This window comes from Castor canadensis, chromosome 11 (assembly GCF_047511655.1).
Source record: "Castor canadensis chromosome 11, mCasCan1.hap1v2, whole genome shotgun sequence".
In the NCBI taxonomy this organism is placed as follows: domain Eukaryota; kingdom Metazoa; phylum Chordata; class Mammalia; order Rodentia; family Castoridae; genus Castor; species Castor canadensis.
Genome location: NC_133396.1, coordinates 113,955,517 through 113,976,463, shown reverse-complemented (window position 1 = coordinate 113,976,463; position 20,947 = coordinate 113,955,517). Strand labels below are relative to the sequence as shown.

Here is a 20,947-nt window from a genome sequence, read left to right as displayed (position 1 = left end):
TGAAGACAAAAAAAGGGTGACAAGATAATCCTAGAAATTAAAAAGCTAAAGGTTTAATCTATAGGGCTCTGTTAGCATAGTCACATCAGTGGCTGATTGACACCTCTGCAGGAATCTGGATGAGGACTGGCAGTCTCTAGGAACTGAATATCACATGGAGGGTGAAGGTAGTGCCCATGCTCACATTAATGGGCAGGTAAACTGCTGCCACAGATATAGATAGAATTGTTACAAAGACTGCAATGAAGGCAAAGAAGGCCTCCTATCCCTCCTAAAACCCTAATCGGAGCAAAATACTTGAAAGACCAAAAAAACTGTGCTGAAAGGCACAAGAAGATCTGCATGTCACCCTCCTTGTACAAGGCTCACTTACTGTGACTCTGAAGACAGCCTGGAAGAGCTCTCCCATTGGGACAGCTTGAATACTGCCTTTTTCTAGTTCTCCATTTGTACAAGTCATCCTCCATCTGGCTCAAGATAAGCAAGCTATAAGGAAGTTCAGTGAAACTGATACGGCTGTCGGCAACATGGTGAACAGTTCTGGTGGGGAGGAGGTGATGTGCATTTGACTAGCCCGTGGCTCTGATGCTTTGAGTATAACTAGAGTGACAATTAACTAATCCACGTCCAGTCGACTAGTTCTAAATATAATAGGTTTTCCCACCATTAAAGAAAGAATAGTAGACAGAAGGAATGAAAGAGATAGGAAGAAACAGAAAGTAATTGAAAAGAGAAAAGAAAAATAATCATAGCTGAGGCAAATATTGATTGACACTAATGGGGCTTAGTTAATCCTTACCTCAGCCCTAATCAGGAAGGACAAAATTGAAAAGCAAATATCTCTCCATAAAATTGAAGATTGTTTGCTACTTCACTTCTGTGGAACAAAGCCAAGAACCCTGAAGGAAGACGTAAGGGCCGTGAACCATAGCTGTCGTAGAGTCTAAATAGAAAAGCCTTGCCTTTTAGTCGTCTAAGACCCATCTCGAGCCCACTCAGTGTGTTCCTCATAGGACACAATTTTAACAAAGTTTGGCTTCAAGTTCCCGCTCATAGAAAAACCTCAAACAATAAGTTTGAGAGGGATTAGTGAACTCAGAACATTCTTACTAAATTTTATGCATGCTAGAAGCATCAAAACAACCAGATTGAAAATAAGAAAGAAAAAATGTAACGAAAAATTAGAATCAGAAACTCAAATACTAATGTGGGACTGATACACTTGTAAGCACTTATGTTTTCCTTACTTAAGCTTTCAACACAGACACATGCAGTAATTGACCATTTTAACAGTAACTCTCCATTTGGGGAAACACTTCTTATCATGTTTTAAATGCTCTACTCTGCTTTGCCACTCAGCCCTCCCCACCTTCCTCAGGAAGGACAAGCAGTGTTAAGATTGGCACCCTTGCTGGTCAGGATCCACTCTGGGTTAGAAGATCACTGGTGTGTGCGTATGGCTCACCATCTCCTCTTCATGCTCCCTCTGACTTACACAGTTCATTCAGAGAAGAGTGACATTAGTTCCCATGTCTTCTTTGTCGCCAACTGGAAAATAAAAAGGTTTTATTGGGGCTAAGAAGAATCATCTCAGACCTTTGCTGAAGCCATGTGCTTCTGTTCAACTGGTCAGAATCCTCTAGATTTGGAAGGTTAATATATTAGTCTGCTTGAGTGTCCATAAATAAATAAACAAACAAACAAACAAATAACTGCAGGGCTGGAGTTGTTGCTTAAGCAGTAGAGGACTTGCCTAGCAAGCGGAAAACCCTGAGTTCACACCCCAGTACCATTAAAAAAAAACAGTTGTAAGCCATCCTGGGCTACATAGTGAGCCCCTGTCTCACAATACAAAAAAAAAAAAAGTCAAACAAAATACCACAAACTGGGCAACTTAAAGTACAGAACTTTTGTCATTGTTCTGAAGGCTGAAAAGTCTAAGATAAAGGTGTATTAGAAGGGTTAGCTTCTCCTGAGGCCTTTCTCCTTTTCTCTATTGCACTTCATCTCTGGTATCTCTTCCTCTTATGAGGATGCCACTCATACTGGCATTTTCATTTAATCTTAATTATCTCCTTAAAGGCCCTGTCTCCAAGAACAATCACAATGGGGGTTAGCACAACATAGGAATTTGGGGGCACACAGTTCAGTCCTTAACAGTGACCCAAATCCAGCTGATAATTTAAGTTTTCTTTGAGTGGAGGGATGGTTGGTGGGGCAGAATTTTGGCATTTCATTATTCTTAATCAACGTGCCATATGAAACATCCTCATCACTTCTTCCAGCAGTAACCATCATTTTTAGCCAATATACTCACAACTCACACACACCTTTATGTTCTCACTTGTGATGGTTGTTCTCACTTGTTGTCAAAAACTGCTGGAGGAAAGGAAACTAAGACTAGAACAGTATGTTTAAGACATCTTTGAGATGGAGGAACCCCAATGACTGTGCATTTTGTTTTAACTGGAATAAAATATTACTTTCTGATGAGACCATATATAACTATTTCCTGTGATTCATCTCCAGATAAATGGGATGTGGCCTTCTGTTTAGGTACTTTTTTTGTTGGATACCTCAATTTTCACAAGATTATTTTAATTTTATCCCCAGTTCTTTGTTCTTGCTAGAATGAAATATCTAAATTCTAGATACCAGTCAGGTACTAAACTCATGAACACAGCATTGCTCAAAAGCCCAGCTTAGAATACAACTAAATAAACAAAAAAATCATTGCTTATGGAGGAGTGCCTGAAGGACATGCAGCTAATCAGCTAATTGTATCCCTTCAGGTAAGTTATTCTCAAACATGGGGCTACCACGAGACACTGGTCTGTTTCATTTAGTTTTGAGATGTCAAAGCCAGTTTAGCGCTAAGAGAACACTACTAAATTTGCCAATAATTTCATTAAAATTAGTTAGTATTACCCACATGGCAGTGTTGTCCTTAGTATTTTACAATTTTATGTGTCTGCTGATTGGAATTCTCCCTGTTTATCTTGCACAAATCACATTCATAAATTCATAGTACATTTGCTACTCTTTCCAGTTTTATCTGAATTCATGAAAGGAGAATGTAATGACACTCAGGAAGCAATCTGAGGCAGAATCCTAGATTGAATTTTAACCTTTTACATTTATTTCAGTCACTCCAAGTTGGAATGGTAATTTCATTAGAAATTTTTATCTGATATTTTCAAAGAATCCCATTCAACAAACTTGTTACTCATTGGTTATGTAAAATTTAATTGTGTTAGACAGACTCTAAGGCAACCCCCAGTAACCTGTGCTTCCTGGTGTTCACACCTTTGTATAATCCTTTCAAGCAAGACCTGTGACTTGTTTCTAACCAATAAATAGGGGAAAGGTCATGGGATTTCACTCCCATGATTGTATTATGTTATAATAAGCCCTTCTTGCTACTAGATATTCTAGAGATTATCAGTGCTGACTTCAGAAAGTAAATGACCATGTTGGCAAAGCCCATTTGGCAAGAACCAGAATCTTTATCTTTCTGTAGAGGAAAGGATGGTCTCTTGCTGACATCAGGAACCTACAGCTAAAAGGAGATGCATTCTGCCAATAACTTGGGTTAGCTTGGAAGAAAATTATTCCTTAGTACAGCTTCAGATGAGAATACAACTGGATAGTACCTTAATTTTAGTCTTGTATGATTTTAATCAGAGTAGAATAGTAAGCCACGGAAACCTTGAAATGATAAATGTGTGTTGTTAGGAGTTGCTAGGGTGTGATTTGTCACTCAGTTTAACTAATACATTAGTTAAATTACCTGTTTGCAGTTAGAACTGGCAAGCATGTTATGGTCCTAGGTAATCTTTGGTAAGCAGCATAATGTAAAGATGTGGCACCACCAGCTGTGCACATTTTGGGTACAGAGATGTCACTCATGTGTTCTACAGAGGGACTGTAGAGCAAGGGCTCTGGCAGATGGAGGCCAGTTATGAAGACTTCTGCTCTGCTCCAGTGCTTGTGAGTTGTGTTTTGTAACTGTTTCCTACAACTGATCAGATAAATAGAATTTTAATAAGAAAGAAAGAATAGATGAAGAAAGCAGGATATTAATTCATTTCCATGTAAGTATTGGAGAGCAAGATCTGATATCAGGATATTTCTGTTAGAAGTACATAATAGTGATAATGCCATTGAAACTTACATGTTACTTGTATTAATTAAAAGTTTACAAACTTTCAAATCTGTATAGCATAGGTATGTAGAAAGCCAAAATAAGAACTATTCATGCTTATAACACATTTTTGGGATTTGGGGTAGAGGTTCAGTGTAGGGGACTGGAGAATCAATCACCAGATTTGTGAAGCTTGCGTTTTTTTTTTTAAAGCATATATTAATTATACAAGGGCTGAAGGAATAGTTCAAGTGGTAGAGCATCTGCCTAGCAAGCTTGAGGCCCTGATATCAAACCCCAGTCCAACCAAAATGTATATATGTGTGTGTATATATATATGTACATTTATTTACTTATTTATATGTGTACTATATACACACATATAGTACAGAATAATGAGCTGCATTATGACATTTTCCTACATGTATATGACATGTTTTGATCATATTCACTTCCATTATCCTTTTTCCCCTGATCCCCTGCTCCTTATCCCCTTCCTCTTCCCTAATATGTTTGATCTTATATGTACATTTTATCTGCTCATGTGCCATAGTAAGAAAAAAGAGGTAGAAAACAGAAGTCTAGATCCTCTGAAAACCTAACTCATGGAGTACTTCCCCTAACTTCAACCCTGGGAGTCCATGGGCAATGGACACCTGATGAGCTTCCCCTCACCTCCTCTTTGGGTTTTTCAGGGAGATGAGAGCCTTAATCTGAGGGGGACATCAAGTAGGTAAGAAATGAGGCCCAGGTGGAGTAAGAAGCCATTGTAAAAACCTTGAGTGCTTTGTGAGGAGACTACTCACCCAGAGCACAGGGGACCCCATAAAGCTTCACTCCCAAAGTCAGTCCTAGGAAGCCCCAGGCAGGGATGGCATTCCCTCTGTCTTAGGGTGGGTGATCCCCTCAGCCCTTCACTCTGGATACCGCCCAGACTCCAGGCACTTCTCTTCTGCAGGCTTGAGGATATACCACTCAGACTGAAGACCTTGCCTCCCTGAGACTTCCAAGAAGTGAGGAAGTGAGGACCTGTGACTTCTGGCTCCCTCTGCCTAGAGCCTCCAGGTCTACCCAGTGTATGGACCCATTCTCTCATGTGGCAAATAAGAATCAACAGGATATCTGACATATATTCCATGCTCCTCACTATCCACAGGCATCTGGTGATGTTGAGGATTGGGACAGGTGCCTCAAAAATTGACTTAGAACTATTGAAAATGAACCAGTGATTAAAATATGGGCAAATGATTTTCTAAACAGACAGTTCATTGAAGAAATTACATAGATGACAAATAAATATACAAAAAGATGTCTCACCTCACATGTCATCAGGGAAATGAAATTAAAACAATGAATTACTACTACACACCTATTAAAGTGGTGAAAACCCAAACATGGACAGCACCAAATGCTAGTGAGAATGTAGAGTAATTCATTCATTACTGGTGGAAATGTAAAACGGCATAGTCACTATAGGAGACAGCTTGGCAGTTTCCTACAAAACTAAACATACTCTTACTGTATGACCCAGCAGTTGTGCTCCTTGGTATTTACCAAAGGATTTTGTGTTCATACAGAGACCTGCACACATCTGCTTTATTCATAATTGGCAAAACTTGGAAGCAACCAAGTTACTTTTTAGTAGGTGGATAGGTAAATAAAATGTGGTACATTTAGACTGCGGAATATTACTCAGCACTGAGAGGAAACGAGTTATCAAGCCACAAAAAGACACACAGAAACCTTAGATGCATACTACTAAGTGAAAGAAGCTTGTCTGAAAAGGCTACCTACTATATGATTCCAAGTATATGACACTCTGGAAAAGGCAAAGCTATAGCTATGGAGACAGTGAAACAAAGGGCTTAGGGAGGAGAAAAGTGGAGCATAGTGTATTTTTAGCACAGTGCTAAAAATAGTGCTACCTGTTTTACACACTCCTCCAAACTCTTAGAATGTATAACACCAAGAGTGAACCTTAATGTGAAGTAGAGGCTTTGAGTAGTAATGGTTTGTCAATGCAGGTTCATTAATAATAACATACATACCACTCTGGTTCAGGATTTGATGGAGATGGGAGACTTTACATGTTTGGAAGGGGCTGTGAACCTAAAACTACTCTAAAAAATAAAGTAGGGCGTGTGTGTGTGTGTGTATAAACCTTCTGCTGTTGCCTTCCTCACCTTTTCCTGCTTTGGATACCTAAGGAAAGCAATTTGGTCAGTGAATGTGGGTATTCCTCTGTGTTTCAGGTAGTCAATTTTGACAAGAGCCAAGTAGCATGCAAATAGTTGTTTGTTTGGTTTTTTTGGTAGTATGAGAGTTAACATTTCTTTTTTCTTTTTTTAAATAATACACTTTAGTTTTATGTTCACAGCAAATTGAACAGAAAGTAGAGTATACATGTACCCTCTCCCCTGAAACATGCACAACCATTCCTACTATAAACATCTTGCACCAGAAAGGTATGTTTATCACAGTTGATCAGTCTACAGTGATACATTATTATCACCTAAAGCCCATTATCTGCATTAGGATCCAGTTTTTTAAAGTCAAAGAAGACAATCATATTTATTTTTCAGAATTGCATAGTACAAAGAGTAGTGGGTTAGGAATCATCATACATGAGCATTCAAATTCACACAAGTTGACTGACTTTGAGCAAGTCACTTTACCTCTTTGGGCCTTGGATTCCCCATCTGTAGCTGAACTACATAACTATGGTTCTTTTTAATCTTAAATATTTTGCAGAGACTTTCATTGTGATATTTCCATATATACATATATTGTGTCCCAACTTGGTTCATCCCCTCTATTACTCTCCCTCTTTCCCTGCTTCTCTTCTTAAAATGACTTAGACAAGTTTCAATGTTCCACATTCATACATGTGTAGAAAATATCTCAATCATAACTATCCTCCTTTACTCTTTTTGCTTACCCTTTCCCTTTGCCTGTTACTCTCTCCTTAACATGACCTATATTACATTTCTGTCCTTCATTGTTCGGTGGGGTTTTGCCTTGGCATCTTAATTTTAATATATTGTACTTTTAGTTAATCATACCCTCTCTATTACTCTTTTTAAATTTTTCCCCCACCCTGTATTCAACAGTTTTCAGTGTATTCTACTGTGTTTTGTTCCTACATAGACATGATGGGCTTCAATATCATTCACTCCCTATCATTCTTTTCCTCTTCCCTTAGTCTCTTCTAACAATCTTACTTTTGGAAGCATGTTCTATATATACAAATACATATCATATATATCTGTATATGATATATATGATAATGCTGGGTTTGTATTTAGATCTGTTTTCTACATATGAGAGAAAAGATGCAACCTTTGTCTTTCTGAACCTGGCTTACTTCACTTAACATGATGTTCTCCATTTCCATCCATTTACCTGCAAATGACAAAATTTCATTCTTCTTTATGGCTGAATAATATCCCATTGTATGTATGTACCACATCTTCTTAATGCATTCATCAGTTGTAGGGCATCTTTGGCTATTTCCATAGCTTGACATTGTGAATAATGGTGCAATAAACATGGGTGTGCAATTTTGTCTTTACTGTCTCTTAAGTTCCTTTGGATATATGCTTAGCAGTGGTATTGCTGGGTCATATGGCAGTTCTATTTTTAATTTTGGGGGGAGCCTCCATACTGCTTTCCATAGTGGTTGTACTAACTCACATTCCCACCAACATATAAGTTCCTTTTTCCTTGCACCTCACCAACATTTGTGGTGTTCTTGATAATAGACGTTCTAACAGGAGTGAAGTAGAATCTTACTGTGGTTTTGATTTACATTTCCTTTATGGCCAGTGATGTTGTACAGTTCTTCATGTGTTTTTGGTCATTTGATTTCTTCCTTTGAAAAATTTCTGTGCAGTTCATGTGCCCATTTCTCCATTGGATCATTGATTCTTTGGGAGTTTAGTTTTTTGAGCTCCCTGTAAAATCTGATTATTAATCCCTTGTTAGATGTATAGCTGGCAAAACTTTTCTCCCATTCCTTGGCTATCTTAGAAGCTTTTTAGTTTCATATGGTCCCATTTGTCACTTCTTTCTCTTAATTGCTGAGCCATTAGGGTTCTATTTCAGAGGTTATTGCCAACATATGTACATATATATACATATTGCCTATATATTCCGGTGTATTCCTTACTCTTTCCTGCAGTAGTTTCACAGTTTCAGGCCTTATATTAAGGTCTTTGATCCATGCAAATAGCTGTTTTTCTAAACCTCTTAGCCCTGTTTAGGAGGTGAGGAGTCCAAAACACCATGGGACCTTCTGGGATGGAAGCCACCTCCCTTTGTCAGAGAAATCAGTAAACCATCAATTACTTGGAGCTCAAATGAGTCATTATTTAGGGCTGTGGTACAGCTGGAGGTACAGCAGTCTAGACACAGATAGGCAATCAATAGTTCTTCAGTGCTAGGCCTTCAAGTGAAGAATGGGGCAAGGATGGGGGTAGCAATTTGGCAACACCTAATAAAATTGAAGATAAATAGCGTGAGGCTCTGAGTTCAATTCCCAGTACCACACACAAAAAAGGAAACAAACAAACAAGCAAAAAGATGTATGTAGTCACTATCAAACAATTATTCTAGGTATGTACCTAGGGAACTCGTCAGCAATGTTACTGTTTGCATCATTGGTAAACTGTGGTTCTTCATGTAACATGTTAGCTCAGCAATTAAGATAGATAAACCAGATCTATATCTATATGGATTAAATCTCTACACAGGATATCAAATGAAAGAAAATTAGAAAGATATACTCAATATGATTCCATGTATGTATTGCTACATACATATAACATATACACACATATATATATGTATGTATGTATAAAAAGTAATGATTATCTCTAGGATAAGAAGGAAGAAAAAGAGGTGGGGTGAGTTTCTCCTTATGTTTGTAAGGGTTAATAAATTAACTAAAAATTCATAATTTTCTTAAAAATAGAAAGGATGCAAATGTAGTATCATAATACAAAATATTAACATCTGTTTAACCTTGGAGGTAGATTCAGAGGCTCTACATTGGTTTTTGTACTTTTCAACAGATTTGAAATATTTTATAACCCTAAAAATGGTGGGGAGAAGAACATTCATTCCTGTCAGAGGGACAGATTGTTCCAGGACCTGAGTTGGTAAGGACCTCAGTGGGTTCAAGAAACTGAGGGAGATGCTGATGGCTGGAGTGCAGTCCATCTGGGAGTAAGAGTGTCCTGAGATGAGGATGAAGGGGCAAACAGAATCTTGATTTTTAGGGTTTGATTGTACATGTTAAAGATTATGGATTTTTTTCAAGTGGCATTGATAAAACCCCATTTGGTGTGAGAAATCAAGTGTTGGGTTTGAACTCCTGTGAGACAGTCAAGTGAAAATATGAGTAGGTACTTATACATAAACTTTAGGACAAAAAGTAATTTGGATGAGAAATTTAAGTTGTCAGCAGCATACTAATGATATTTGAAGCCATGATAAAGCACCCAGGAAGAGCATGAGGAACAAGAAGACAAGGGACTAAGCACTGAATGCTGCTGAATGCTGAGGAGCTCCGTGTAAAGACTCAGGTGCAGGGGAGAGGATCTTGTGGAAGACTGTGCAGCCAGCAAGGTAGCAGGAAGGAAAACAGCAAGTAGACAGTTGAGAAGATGCACTGTTAGAGTCAGGGGAAGAGATCCCAAGTGTGCTGAAGGCCACTGGGATGTGAAGCTCTGTGCTCTTTGTCCCAAATTTAAACCAACAATATACTTCACAGTTATGGAAAGGTACTGTCTTAACCGTGAATGGATTTGCCTTTATATTCCACTTACTGGTGTGTAATTTTTAATTAAGTTTTAAGTGTTACAGGCTTTGTAAAAATTTATACAAATGTATATATGTACATACATACAGACGTATTCTTCCTGGATCTCATATAGGAATTATTGAGGATAGCTTAGCCTTTTACCTTTAAGTGCCTTTTACCATTGGAAAAATATACATAACATAAAATTTATTGTTTCAACAAAATTGTTAAAATAGTAGTTTTGTGGCGTTCAGTGGTGCAAACAACACAGTTTGTTTCAAGAACTTTTTTCATCTTCTCAAACTGAAACTCTACCATCAAACAATAACCTCCAATAGAAGCTTTATCATTTGACATTCCCATCAACAGTGCCAAAGGGTTCTATTTGCACCACATCCAACACTTGTTTTGTTTGGTAGTGGTCATCCTAATGGGTGGGCAGTGGTATCTCATTGTGGATTTAATTTGTGTTTCCCTAACAATTAGTAATATTGAGCATCTTTCCATCTTCTTTTTGGCCATTTATATATCTTTGGCCTCAGGAAAAACTAATTTTAGATTTTATTCTAATAAAATACATATCTTAATATGTACTTTATGGAATACCACCAATTCTTGGTTCTTCTTTCTTCTTAAACAAATTGCTTGATTTTGAATCTTAACACCTACTCAAAGATAATATAAAGGGGAAAAATGTCAGATCATGCTTTTGAAAACTGTGTATGTGCCATGTTAAAAATTAGAAGGAAAGGAATTTTAACATTCTTGTTTTAAGTGACTTGTTATTTCTAGTGTTTTGAAATAGGGTCTTGCTATGTAACCCAAGCTGGCCTCAAACTCACACTCCTCCTGCCTCAACCTCTAAAGTGCTAAGATTATAGGCATGAACCACCATACCCAGCTGTTTTTATTTAATAATTATTCTACAGATCTATCCAAAAATGCTCCCAAATCTTTCAGTAAAATATCTGATCAGCCAAAAAAGATGGCTTTAAAGAACTGGACCCCAAGGAGCATTGTTTCTGATGAATATCATTCAGTTGCATTGCCACAGTGCTTTTCTTTTGTCTCTAGTTATAAAGAGTTGTTGAGTAAAGTGTAAGTTTTATTATATACAGCAGTTCCCACACTACACAGGCACAGAACCATTTGAATTCACCTAGTCGAAATTCTTTTAGAAACCCAGTTTCTGTGAATTTAATTGTATTGGTCTAAGTTACATAGCTTGTTGTGCAGGATTGGGGCTGAGAAACAAATCTACCGGGAGGTTCATTGCCAGAATCCTACAGGGTCTTGTAAGCAGCTGACTCTTTTCAGATGAGTATCTTAATTGACTCTTTGCTTGAGTATTGTTTTTTTTTTTTTTAACAGTTGTTTCGAGAAGTACGAATAATGAAGATACTGAATCATCCTAATATAGGTATGACATTTATATATACATATATATATGTATATATAGTTAGTAACAAAGTATCTGCTTTAATTTGAAGGTATGGGAAAGGATACAATTTTAAGAATACCTTATATAAACTGAAGAAAGTTCTACTTTCGAGAAAACGATGCTTTGGGTAAAAACAGATTATAAGGAAGTTAACCGATGGCTACACATTTCTGTTTTCTACTTTTCTATTTCTACTAAAATGGCTGATACAATTTGGAGTTATTCATACAGATAAATTTCTTGTATCTCCTGTAGAGGTTATATACTAGTTAACTATTTATTAAAAAGGATTTTTAATTTTAATTAATTTCTTGTATCTCTCTGTAGAGGTTATATACTAGTTAACTATTTATTAAAAAGGATTTGATATTTTAATAATACGCATTTGAGTTTGATCATAGTTTCTAGACAAGACAACTATTTGCATTTTAAAGGAAGTAAAGAGTTGATTACAATTTTAGCAAGCCTGTTTCATTCAGTAAGTTCTGATTTCCCTCAGCATAATATATATGTATGTTTCTATGCCAAAAATTATTTAACACTTTGTTATTCCTTATTTCTGAAGTCTCATTTTAAGCTTTGACTAAAATTCTATTTTTTTGATTTTAAGATTTCTCTTTTTAAAAAGTTGATGATTTTTTAATCTCAGAAATATTTTTTAACTCAAAAATTGGTTCCAAATTTGTGGTAGGTGGTAAGTAGTTTTCTTCTATAGCAGTAATAATTCTTTTTAATTTAAAATTATTATTAATCATTTTTTAGCAAATTTTCACATTTTCCCTTGGCTTACTGCTGCCTAAGATTTACTGTTGAAGCATGTCCATTCTATGCTAATGAGTGTAGAGTTATATCTCTCATTTCTTTTTTAGTGAAATTGTTTGAAGTTATTGAAACAGAGAAGACCCTCTATTTAGTCATGGAATATGCAAGTGGGGGTAAGAATGAGCAGTTTTGGAATGTTCTCTTTGATGAGACATAGAATCAATAATGCCTAATGGTTCATTATGACATTTATGTGTTGTAAATTAATGATATAAAATTAGAGGACTGAGTTAACAAAAATATAACAAGGTACATTTGTAGTAGGATATATGTATATTTTGAATGATAGGAATGATTTTAAATACTGATATGTAATAGAAAACCACTTTCATCTTCTATGCTTTCTCTTAAAGATCTGTTGACTCAAAATTATTATTCCGTTAGGACTTCTCAAAAAGGTATTTTAAATTTATGGAAATAGATCTTTTAAAAGTTTAAAAGAATACTTAAAAATACTCTAAAGGGTCAGAGAATTTCACCAATGAAAAAGAAATAAGGCAGCTGAAATGATTTGGCTAATTTTATTAACTTTTTATTAATAGAAAAAGTGTTGAATTTAATATTGAGCCCTTTTAACTAATAAAGTTTATAGATTTTTTTATGGTGATAAAGATATTATGTAAACTGGAATAAAGAGGATTTATTCAGTCTATAGCATCTAAACTATATATTTTATAAGGTTTCTCCCCAGAGTTCTAAAAATTTTACTTTAAATATTGAATATGTAGTTATTTCTTCAGTTGTTTATGCAGATTAAATGTTTTAATAAATTCATCCTTTGCAAAACTTTTTTTACCCTGAAAATATTTCAATGTAGGTTTTTTGACGTGATCCAAAAGCCTGGATCATTAATGTTCATTATTGAATTTTTAAAATTATATTTATATAGCTGTGTAAATTTGGATAAAATGTAGGCTTATAATAAAACTAATAAACTTGAGAATACCGCATAATAAACTATTTATTTTTCTATCTGTTAGTTAAATTTCCATACCAATCTGTCAGGATGGAAATCCTCAATGTTAATTTTCATCTAGTTAGACTCTTTTTTGTTTGTTTTATTGATCTAAAGTTTAGAAATTACAGACAACTGAAAATCTGTGGGCACCTTTCACCTTTCATAAAGTTCCACCTCAAGGCTGTGTTAATATTAATATATGAACTGATTTAACAATTGATGGCGAGTACAGTCAACTCTCTATTGGTGCTAAAGAAGGGGAGAGATGGCTAGAGGACCAGCACAGAGTCATCACTGCTCTGCTTCAATAGCATAGTTGAGAGAGGCAGAAGAAAGTAGTATAGAGAAGTAGAGAAGAAGATTCAAGATTTATATATATTTTTAAAGCCCAAACCAGCTGGTTCCCATTCAGTTCTAGCTCCTGGCAGTTGGTTTTCTTTGGGTCTTGTCAATCAGTGATTCTGTAATAATAGTAATAAAAAAAAACCCACCATGGCTCTGTGGCAGTAAATCTGAAATCATTTTTTCACCTTTTTAATCCAAAAATAGGAAGGTGACTCTAGAAAATAAAACAGTAAATTTCCTTTGATATTTCTATATAGTTCAAGATTGAATGTGATACATACACTAGAAATCTTGCATTAAGGGGAACTGTGGGTCAGACACCATACCTGCCACTTTAGCCAGGAGTTGAACAGCTGATTCTGTTCACTAATCTGCAGTTATTAGAAAGTCAGGGAAATCCTTTATGATTTTTCAGCCATGTTTAATCAAAAAGAACCAATTAAAAGTTATGGCATGTTTACTTCTTTCATTCATGCAAACAATATTAAATGCTTACCAGGAAATGCACAGGTGAACAAAGATAAAGTCTCTACCCTCCAGATTACATTGTAGTTGGGGAAAGAAACCATACACAAACAATAAGCACAAGTGAAGGACTGAGTCATGAAAATATCTGGAGTCTGCACATTCTAGGTGTAATCTCAGAACAGATACACAGTTTTAAACCCTTACATATATCTTACCTAGCCTAAACTCACATTTCTAGAATTAACTACTATGGCAGGTTAAATGGAGTTAGCAGCTATTAACATGTATCTAGAATTAACTGCTCTGATGAGTCAACTAGAGCATCCATTCATTTCTGTTTTCATCATCCCATTTAATCACTTAACATATGCTTGATGCTGTATTACTACTCAGCATTGTAGATGTATTAGTTTCATCTCGCATACATCCATTGCATATTTGATTTTTAATACTTTGCTTATATTCTCAGATTGATATTGCATATTTATATATGTAATATATCTGTATACCTAAGTACAAATATATCATTTATTGAGTGCTTACTATATGCTAGTTGCTGTGCCAAGCACATGCATTGTTTCGTTTAATCTTCACAACAGCCATGTAAGTAGACACTAGGTAAAAAGTGAGTCTTAATGGAGTTTTAAAAACTTCTTAGCTGGGCACTGCTGACTCACACCTGTAATCTTAGCTACTTAGGAGGCTTGAGATCTGAAGAACTGCAGTTCGAAGCCAGCCAAGGCAAAAAGTTAGTGAGATTCCTATCTCAACCAATATTTGGTTACAGTTGCCTGTGCCTGTTATTCCAAGATATGTGGGAGGTCGAGATCAAGAGGATCACTATTCCATGTCAACCTAGGCAAAAAAGTTTGTAAGACCCCATCTCAGTTGAAAAAAATAGGATGATCACAGTCTGGGATGGTCTGGGCAAAAAGCAAGATCTACCTCCAAAATAACCAGAGCAAAAAGGGCTAGGGGCATGGCTCAAACCTAGTAAATGTGAAGCTCTGAGCTAAAACCCCCACAGTACCCTCCCCCAAAAAAGTCATCTTATAATGTCTTTCAATAGGTACTCAAAGGAAAATTGGACTGATTCTAAAGCTTTAGTTCATAACTAGTTGACTGTGAGCTTTTTAAACCATTTTGTGGGTTTTTAATATACATATCTATCTTTGTGATGTAAATTATAAGGGCACAGAAAATAAATTTCTCCCTTACATTGAGATAATATTTTATTTTTAAGATTGTAACTAAATATTTTTTCTAAACTATTACTGACTAGAGAAATTTAAAAACCTGTAGACATATAAAGTAATGGATCCAATAGGAAATGTCTACAACTTCTAGCTATTTTTACATTATTTCAACATGTATTTATTACCTATCCACTTTTATGTTCTGTTATGGAGATGAAGATACAAATAAAACACAGTTATGACCATGCTGCTCAGGTGGTTTGCAGTTCATTTGGGGTAGCAGATGCATAGAAGAATGACTTATTTCTGTATAATTTGTAGTTAACTTTCAAAGTATTATAAGTAGAGCAAGAATAAGCATACTCAGAATATAGGAAGGAAAGAAAGAAGTCAGTGTGAAATGGGATTTGATCAAGAGTCCAGGACAGATTCATTATAATACAACTGTGTTTTTTTTTTAATGGAGGCCCCAATACAAAGCTAAATGTAATTTTTGATCCCCATGTTCTAGTTTCTCTTTATAAGAGTGGATAATAAAGAGTTGACTGTATTTTTATGTAATATTTGAATGCAGAAAACAAGTTTTCCTGGTTATTTTTATGATTTATTTTTAGAGTTTTGCTAAAACATAAATTGCTGCAGATACTCACTTCTATATGCAATTTTTTCTTTTTTCTGTATTCATGTATTAGTTTGTGGCTTACATACATACAGCAGAAAATAGTGGGCCAAAGTTTCTTTAAAAAACAAGGCAAAAACTTGACAGTTGCATATACTGTTAACCAAAAATCTGTGTATGTTTTACTACCTGCTTTACCTTTCTGATTCAGGTGAAGTATTTGATTACTTAGTTGCCCACGGAAGAATGAAAGAAAAAGAGGCCCGTGCAAAATTTAGGCAGGTATGGAAGTAGTTTTCAATTTATTTTGCTGATATTTTAGTGGTATACAATGTACAGTATCCCTAAGTGGACTTCAAGAGTACATGGCATTTTCAAAAGAAAAATTCCTATTTTCTCATATTTTTTTAAGAATGGGAAATTCCTGGAGAAGAAGCCTATTTTTCCTGAATTTAAATTTAAAATAGTTGCAGATGGTTATTTTATATGGTCATAAATAGTAAATTTTTATAAGTGAGACTCACCTTGTTTAACTCTTTGTGTCTTGGAAATACCAGACTGAAATGGAAAAGAAATACTTAATCCTTTGACACCTGAATCCAATATCAGTTATCAAAGATTATTAGCTTTACTTATATATCATATATATGTATTGTTACAAGAAATTACTGTATTGTTTTCTTTTACAATTAAAGATATGTTGGTATTAAAACTTATTTTATATACTTAAGAGTATGGTTAATTTTATTTAGCCTTGTAGTCAAGGAACCTTGGAAATGTGACAGAAGACTATGGTAAGATATTCATATTTTCAGTTCAACTTCAATGTGACTTGTTATAAAAATGGTAAGAAAAAAAGTAACTTAGCTCATCTAGGCCTTTATTTTTAATTTTTAGTATTGAAATAATTAAAATAAGCATACTTTATAAATTACTGTAGAAATTATAAATCATAAAATGCACAGAAGTAAGGTTTTAGCAGACACCTTACTATATTAGAAACTTGAATTTTCATTTTAAAATGGCTCAAAATATCTCTTCTATGAACATTAATACTGATTCTTGCATTAAAGAAATTCTGGGGCTGGGGCATGGCTTAAGTAGTGGAGCAACTGCTGAGCAAGTACAACTCCCTGAGTACTGCTGAGAGAGAGGGAGATTTAAAATAATTAACAGTGAAAGAATATACTATACTAGCAAGAATATACAGATACATGCCCTTGACCCTGCTATTAGGTTTACGAAGCAAAGACAATACAACAGTTTAAGGCCATTTTAGCAACTACTGCCTACACCATTGCCTCTGCATCTCATAAGATATGAGAAGCTGTAAAAAAAAAAAAAGTCACAGTATTGATTCTAAGATCAAGGCTACTACTTAAAGCTTAGGAATTCCTGCCCCACTTATAAAGTAATCACAAAGTAACCCCAGCCACTGTACCTTAGCAAAAAATACTGACATTTGTAGCCTTAAGGTGAGAGCGGGGCTGGTTGTAAATTTTGTCCTCAAGGATCATAGAGAGAAGTTGCCTACATCCTGTTTACGGCAGTACAGAATGTTTTGAGATAGGAGAGTCTAGCCATAGGATAATGCAGTAAAACTTGGGCTTGTGGGTAGGGATTCTTGGGGTGTCTGAAGCCAAAACTTCTTTCATGGCAGAAATTACACACTGCTTGGCAAGTCTGGTAGTATATGAGCTACTATATGTGAATGCTACTCAGAGGTCATTCTCTGTGAGGGAAAAGGCATGCTTAATATAGAGCATTCTTTTTATCTTTCTACCATTAGAGCTTTAAGGCTTAGGTAATTTTTGATTCTAGGAATATGTGTAGAATTGCTTTCATCAAGACCATTCTGTCTGATATGAAATGCATGGCCTCTGATTATGTTTGATAATCAAATCATTACCTGTAAACACCTTCACTATATCATATGTGTGTGACTTGTAAAAGATAATATTACCAGCAAATTTCTATCACCTGTCATGTGAACAAACTATCACTTATCTACTAGTATATTCAATAGAATATACATGGAAATATATGTCTTGTCACTAATAAACATAAGTGAAAGTTGGGTATTAGAATTTTGAGCATATTGCTTGAAATATCTAATATTACAAATATTTGTGGTTAGGCTCTGCTGTGTTTTATGAATTCATACTTCAAAATGATTATAAGCCTTCACAGTCATCCTGCCCAAAAACATTTAGCGATTCTGTAGTACTTGCTTGTTTGGAATTCACGAACTTTTACCAACCTATCAAGGTTTAACTCATAGGCTGGGGATATACTTTAGTGGTAAAAGAGTATGTTTACCACATAGGACCCTAGGATCAATCATTGATACTCCCCCCCAAAAAAAAGTTTGTTTCCCACTGTCACCATTTTCTCATCAACTTTTCAAATACATTGTGTTCCCTCATCATTAGTGCATTTTACCATCTTACCTCTGCTCCATACTAAAATCTTGAGATTTTAAAATATTCTCATCCTTCAAGGATGGTTTGGATCAAATAGCACCTCATCTGGGAAGCATTTCCAACTAAAATTACTCTTTATACTTTAAGATGCTCTCACTTCTTTGTATCTCTGCTTCTATGTTCTACCTTACACTATAGTTACTCACATGTACATTTTCCCTTCTTCATCACATGTAAGCTCATTAAGGGCAAAGTCCATGTAGTGTTCATTTTCATACTTCCCTAGCAGCCAGCACATTCTCTTGCATATAGCAGGTACTCAATAAACTGACTTCAATGAAATGAATGTAATTGCATTATGTGTTATTCATTACATGCTGATTTTGTTTTGACTCCACATCTTCTTTGTCTTTGAACCATTTTAATATATATTAAATGATTTTCTAATACTGAATTATCAGTTTCACTCACTTTGAAGTCTTTTTATTCAGCCATATTCCTGTTAGCATGGTCATCTTCATTAGCACCTTTAGACTTTAAAAATCTCATTTCTGCCTCTATTTGTAAATGACTCACCGACTTCAGCCTTCAAACTGTGTTTACATTTAACTGAATCCAGCAAATTAGATGTTCTTCGGTGCATTAAAATGGTCATACTCTTAGACATCAGATATAATTTTATATGCAAAATAACCCTTTATCAATTGCTATCAGATTCTTTCCATTTCTGTGTTTTTTGTAATAAAGAAGTACCATAGAATTCTTTATAATCTATTTCTCATTTATAGTTTTGGCATTTATACTGTAGAGTTCTTCCCTGTTTGACCCTTGTCCCCTAAGAGCCCTATGCAGTGGTTAAAAGTTATGATTGCATACCAAAGGCAATTACAGGTGTAGAATACTTTGCTTGACAGAATTTGTGACTAGTGTAAGATTAAATTTCATCTTTCCTGTTTTCTTTTTATTATTTTGGTTTCCTTTTAAAATTAAAATTTTTCCCTATTTCCTTATATTTGAATAAATAAATCTGAGATATTATTAAATATCTCATTGATAAGTTCTTAGTAAATTGAGGGAACATACCTTGAACAAATTTGATGTAATTCCTAAAATAGAGTTTTACTTTTTAAAATGAAATACTAATTTATGTGTCCCAAAGCTTATTTCAGCATTGTTATAAATCATTTGGCCAAAATTACAAATTGTATACTTTTAACCATGTAAACAGAGAAATATAACCACCATACAAAATCTTCCTGGGCTCTTGACAAAATGTATGTTTTAGCAAGTTAATATTACTTTTCCATACATTTTGTACTCAAGAGCAAAAGTTTCATCACTTTAAAATGATAGATTTCTGAATTAAAGGGTTAAAGAAGTTACTAAATACTACTTTGAAATATGTGTTAGTAGTTTATCTAAATTGGAGGTGATAATTGTGGGAAAATTACAGTGTTTTTACCATAAAATAACACTTTTTTATCCAAATACTTATTTCAGATTGTATCTGCCGTACAATATTGTCATCAAAAGTGCATTGTTCACCGTGATCTTAAGGTAAGCTACTGATTTTATAATACAAGTATTAATTGCTAAGATATTTAATAATAAAATTAGAATCATCTCTTTGGTTACCTAACTGTTCCAGGCATTGTAATAAGAAATCAGTTTTTATATAATTATTATAGCAAGTTTATGAAAGACAATATTTGTATTGAGCAAATGAAGAAAATATGGCCATGAAGTTATTTAGCATCAAAGGATAGAGGATTGGATTCAAAATTTAACTAGCTTATTTTTTTCTTTATTTTATTTTATCATTTTTACATTTACTTACATGTGTATACATGGTTTGGGCCACCTCCTCCTCTTACCCCCACCTCCCCGTTCCCCCCTTCCCCCCTTCCCCTCCAGCTTCTGGGAAGAACCTGTTCTGCCTTCTTCTTCTCCTGAGAAAACACAGGAGATAATAAGAAAGACATAATTTTCGCTAGTTTGAGATAAAGAGAGATATACAGAGAGATTCCTGTTATTAACATGCATATGTATATTACAACCCATATTGGTTCATCTCTACCAGTCCTCTTCACTGCTTTCTAGTTGCCTTCCCATGTGACCTGTGCCAGTTTAAGATTACTATATTCACTTGTGGACAGTGAGCATATCAACCATATTCAAGTTTTAGGTTCCCTTCCCTTTCCCTATTCCTCCCATTCATGGCCTCCCCTTAGTGTGTGACCATGTACAATATATTGCTGCATTTGTTTTAGTTCTATAATCTGCATATGAGGGAGAACATACTATTTTTGGCCTGCTGAGCCTGGCTAACTTCACTTAATATGATGTTCTCCAGTTCCACCCATTTACTTGCAAATGACAAAATTTCTCTCTTCTTTGTGGCTGAGTAAAATTCCATTGTGTATAAATAACACATTTTTTTAATCCATTCATCGATAGTGGGGCATCTTGGCTGTTTCCATAGCTTGGCTATTGTGAATAGTGCTGCAATAAACATGGGTGTGCACGTGTCTTTGTAATATCCTGAGTCACATTCCTTTAGGTATATTCCTAGGAATGATATTGCTGGATCATATGGCAGATCTATGTTTAGTTTTTCAAGAAGCCTCCATATTGTTTTTCAAAGCGGTTGTACTAGTTTACATTCCCACCAGCAGTGTATGAGGGTTCCTTTTTCCCCACATCCTTGCCAACATTTGTTGTTGGTGGT

At 35.1% G+C, this 20,947-nt stretch overlaps 1 protein-coding gene across 2 annotated transcripts in view; it reads left to right on the top strand.

Moving 5' to 3' along the window:
* The window catches only part of Mark1 (microtubule affinity regulating kinase 1), a 139,867-nt gene that overhangs the window by 73,726 nt on the left and 45,194 nt on the right, over nt 1-20,947 (top strand). For both annotated transcript variants that reach the window (XM_074048287.1, XM_074048288.1), the window contains exons 4-7: nt 11,319-11,367; nt 12,258-12,323; nt 16,008-16,078; nt 19,720-19,776. In XM_074048287.1, coding sequence (XP_073904388.1) covers nt 11,319-11,367; nt 12,258-12,323; nt 16,008-16,078; nt 19,720-19,776 — 243 coding nt within the window. The remainder of the gene's footprint in view (nt 1-11,318; nt 11,368-12,257; nt 12,324-16,007; nt 16,079-19,719; nt 19,777-20,947) is intronic.